General features: G+C 54.9%; 1 protein-coding gene across 1 annotated transcript in view; it reads right to left on the bottom strand.

The window, feature by feature from the left end:
* Window positions 1-774: 774 nt before the first annotated feature.
* OAF (out at first homolog) overlaps window positions 775-3886 on the bottom strand; it is a 9890-nt gene continuing 6778 nt past the window's right edge. The window contains exons 3-4 of the mRNA XM_017809818.1: window positions 3530-3710; window positions 775-2317 (exon numbers count right to left, since the gene is read on the bottom strand). Of these exons, the coding sequence (XP_017665307.1) occupies window positions 2043-2317; window positions 3530-3710 (456 nt within the window). The 3' untranslated portion in view covers window positions 775-2042. The remainder of the gene's footprint in view (window positions 2318-3529; window positions 3711-3886) is intronic.

Genomic DNA, 3886 nt, shown 5'->3' with positions numbered 1-3886 from the left:
GCAGGGAGCAGCGGGAATGGGCTACACAGGACCGCCCGTAATCCTCTCCCACCCTCTCCCATCCCACCTGCCCCACAGCTGGGTTTAACTCAGCAACAGGGACAAATCCCACGGGGTCCTGCAGACCCAGGGACAAATCCCTGGCAGTGCTGACCACGTCAGGGAAGCAGAAATAACTTCACCTTCCCCAGCAACCACAGGAGAGGGTAAATTGCCTCGGTGGGTGAAGAGGAGAAGGGCTGAAATCCTCGTCCCATCCCTGCATTCTCCACACTAGAGGGAATCAGTGCTCCACATTTCTGCCTCCAGCCCCTGAGAGCTCTGAGAGGGCCCAAAATTGCCTCCCTGCCCTCCCCTCAGCTGTGCCTGCAGAGGGATTCACAAGGAACACCCTCTGGAGGCTGCAGGACCCAGAGGAGCCTCCAGCCTGTCCCCCCATGGGACCACGTGGAGAGAGGAGCAGGAACCAGCCCTTGCAACCCCGGGACCTGCTTCTACTGCTGCTCTTTTAGTCACCAGAGCTCAACTCAAAGCTCCCACAGTTGCTTGGGATGAGTCAAACCTGTCTCCCCATGGAGAAGCTGAAAGCATGGAATGGTTGAGGTGCAGGATCACGTTGGTTGAGTGTCAAAAATTCCTGGTCACGCTGAGGGCAGGATGTTCTCCCCCCATCCATGGGTCTGCATGAGGTACAGGTTTGAGACTTACCCATTCTTAATCAAGAACCCAAAGTGGATGGGACAAACCCACAGAGAGAAACTTTCAGGCCAAGGATGCTTTAAAAAAAATCAGTTTATTTTACCTTACAAATGATAAATAATTTGTTTTAAAAAAACAAAAAAATCATTTCAAGTGTGTTTTACTTCATGTTCCAATATTAAAATACCTTTCCCTTCTCCCCCCCTTAAGTGATCGATACAAAAATAATTGTGACCAAATTATTTTTTCTTTTTTTTGTCAAAAATTCCTGTGTTTTAGGCAAAAAGGCACGTTGTGAAGGCTTTTCACCAGGAGGCACAGGGGGTCCCAAAGACCCCAAGAGCTTCTTTCTCCTCCCTCCTTGTTCTAACTTGAGGCAGCACTGCTACAGTGCTTTTTGTCTGATCCCTCCAGGTTTATACCAGGGCCAAGGTCAGCTACAGTGTCATCCCTCTTTAACATGGGGGGGAAATCAAGGCACAGCAAAGCAGTACAATTATTTAAGAGCTTCTTGTGAATAGCTGGCAGAGTAGGACATAAAACTGGATGTAGATGTAGGATGTTGTCTCCTTCAAAACCCACCTGGGATCATCCTCTCCCCCTGGAACCACAGAGTTAGGATGGTAGTCAGGAGTCACAGGACCAGCACAAAAAGTTGGGCCTTCACTAGTCTAAACAGGGATTAATTAGAGCCCTAATTACCAGCCCTTTAAGGGGCACAAGTCATTGCTGGGATATATCCCCCCATGAAATCTCTGGCCACGGGAAGGATACAACAGCCAGCAGGGCACTGGAGAAAGCTACAGGCAGCTCTTGCTTTGGGTGGGCTTCGTACCTTCCTTGCTCAGGGGATGTGGTCCCAAAAATCAGCTGTTTTCCCCCTGGGAGGTGGTGAAGCCAGCGAAGGGGGTTCTTCAGTGGCAGAGATGTTTGACAACCCGGGTCAGCAAGGCCATTTCCCTCCCTGCCCTGACCACGCAGCTCGAGGCTGGTGGCTGATCAGAGCTGCCCCTTTCACTCCAGAGCAGGGCAACACACCCCCTTCCCAGTGCTTCACCCCCAAAAACCTGCCTCCCCTGCTCCCAGGGAGCTGGATTTCTGGCAGCTGGCAGGAGGGCATCACACACAGCGAGCTGGGCCCGCCTGTCCCAGGATGAGGCAGCGGCAGGTGGGGAGGGAGTCACAGGAGGCCGGAAGGAAAGGCACACACACAGAGCTCTCCTGGCACAAGGCACCGCTGTGAACAGCATTCCTTCTTCGGAGCAGCCAGCTCCAGGAGCCCTTGGCGTCGTGAAGAGCGGCAGGAGACGAGCTGCCCCTCGGAAAAGTCCCGGGAAGCTCCGCTAAGTCTCCTCATCCCAGAGGCAGAGCTGCTTCTGCGGCACGTAGTAGTCGAAGGTGTAGCCCTTCTGGCAGCTGCGGATGCCACACTTGTAGGAGGAGACCTTGCCCCCGGCGTCCCGGCTCTTGCAGTACTTGAGCATGCAGGGGTACCACTCGATGCTCAGCGAGTAGCTGCAGATGCAGGGCTTCCAACGGTCCGGGCACAGCCGGCAGCGCTGCAGCTCCGGCAGGTCCGAGCCCTGCGGCAGCACCTCGAACATGGAGCCGTCCACCCCTGTGGGAGAGAGCAGGGACACTGCTCAGGGTCACTCCAGAGAGCAGGGACACTGCTCAGGGTCACTCCAGAGAGCAGGGACACTGCTCAGGGTCACTCCAGAGAGCAGGGACACTGCTCAGGGTCACTCCAGAGAGCAGGGATGCTGCTCAGCATCATTCAAGAGAGCAGGGACACCACTCAGGGTCACTCACGATCACTCAAGAGAGTAGAAACATCATTCAAGAAAGGCCAGACCACAGGAGGAAGTCACCAAAGCAGGCACTGCTTGCTCCAATATGGAACCATCCACCCCTTGGGGGACAGAGCAGAGACATCACCCAAGATCACTCAAGTTGACCCAAGATCACTCAGGAGAGCAGGGACATCACTCAAGAAAGGCCAGGCCACAGGAGAGAGCCACCAAGCACTGCTCTCTGCACAGTCCCCAGGTCGAGGAGGAGGAGGAGGTTGGACAGTGTTTCCAGGGGCTGTTTGGACATGAGCTGGAACAGGAACCATGGGATAACAAAGTGCCTTGGGGAAGGTAAGTCAGAAAATACACAAATGAAGATGGTGAAGGGCCTGGAGGGGAAGACTGAGGGGAGTCTTGAGAGAGACTGGGGGGAGACCTTGTGGTAGTTCCAACTTCCTTGTGAGGGGCAGAGGAGAGGCAGGGACTGAGCTCTGCTCTGTGGGGACCAGGGACAGGACCCCAGGGAATGGCCTGGAATTGTTAGGAGGAGGGTTAGGTTGGATATTAGGAAAAGGTTCTTCCCCCAGAGGCTGGCTGGGCACTGACCAGGCTCCCCCAGGGCAGTGGGCACAGCACCAAGGCTGCCAGAGCTCCAGGAGGGTTTGGATGATCCTCTGGGGCACAGGGGGTGACTCTTGGGGATGGTCCTGTGCTGGGCCAGGAGTTGGACTCGATGACCCTTGTGGGGTCCCTTCCAACTCAGCACATCCTGTGATTCTGTGATATTTTTTTCTGGGTGATGGACCAGGTGAAAGGTGACTTCGAAAATATCCAGCCAGGTTCAGCAGGAGAGCACCAGCACAAGAAGTCAGATCTGCTGAGGAACAGGCCACTGCAACGTGATACACAGGCCTTAAAGACAGCGAGGAGGGAGCCAAAACAATCCCTGCTGATGCCCAGGAAGCTGGCAGGGGAGATGCCAGCCCCGTGCCAACGTGCTGACAGGAGCGGTTCCAACGAAACCGAGGGAAACTCACCCTTCTCCAGCCAAAACTTGACATCTTCTTCCCGGGTGTAAATGGCTTCTTTGGCCTCTGCACACACGTTGTGGATGTGGGAGCTCAGCTGGGCCCCCTTGCTGAAGTTCACGGCCACGTCCATGCTCAGGTGCTCCAGCCCTCGAACCTCCTCGGCCTGACGCACCGTCCTGGGGTTTTTCTGCACGGGGGAAAGAATCAAAGCTTGAATCCCGGGTGCAGTGGGTTATTCCTCATAGCGTGCTGTGATTTCACGCCAACACACGATTAATCTATTTAAGAATTAGCCTTCAGACAGCCAACTCCTTCCTCCTCGTGGCTGAGGCATAGGAGAGGTTCTCAGCTCCCCCTGCCCCA

The sequence above is a fragment of the Lepidothrix coronata genome, unplaced genomic scaffold (genome assembly GCF_001604755.1).
Source record: "Lepidothrix coronata isolate B3197 unplaced genomic scaffold, Lepidothrix_coronata-1.0 Scaffold27, whole genome shotgun sequence".
Lineage (NCBI taxonomy): Eukaryota > Metazoa > Chordata > Aves > Passeriformes > Pipridae > Lepidothrix > Lepidothrix coronata.
The sequence above is the reverse complement of the archived record's forward strand: the minus strand, read 5'-3'. Positions and strand labels throughout refer to the sequence as shown.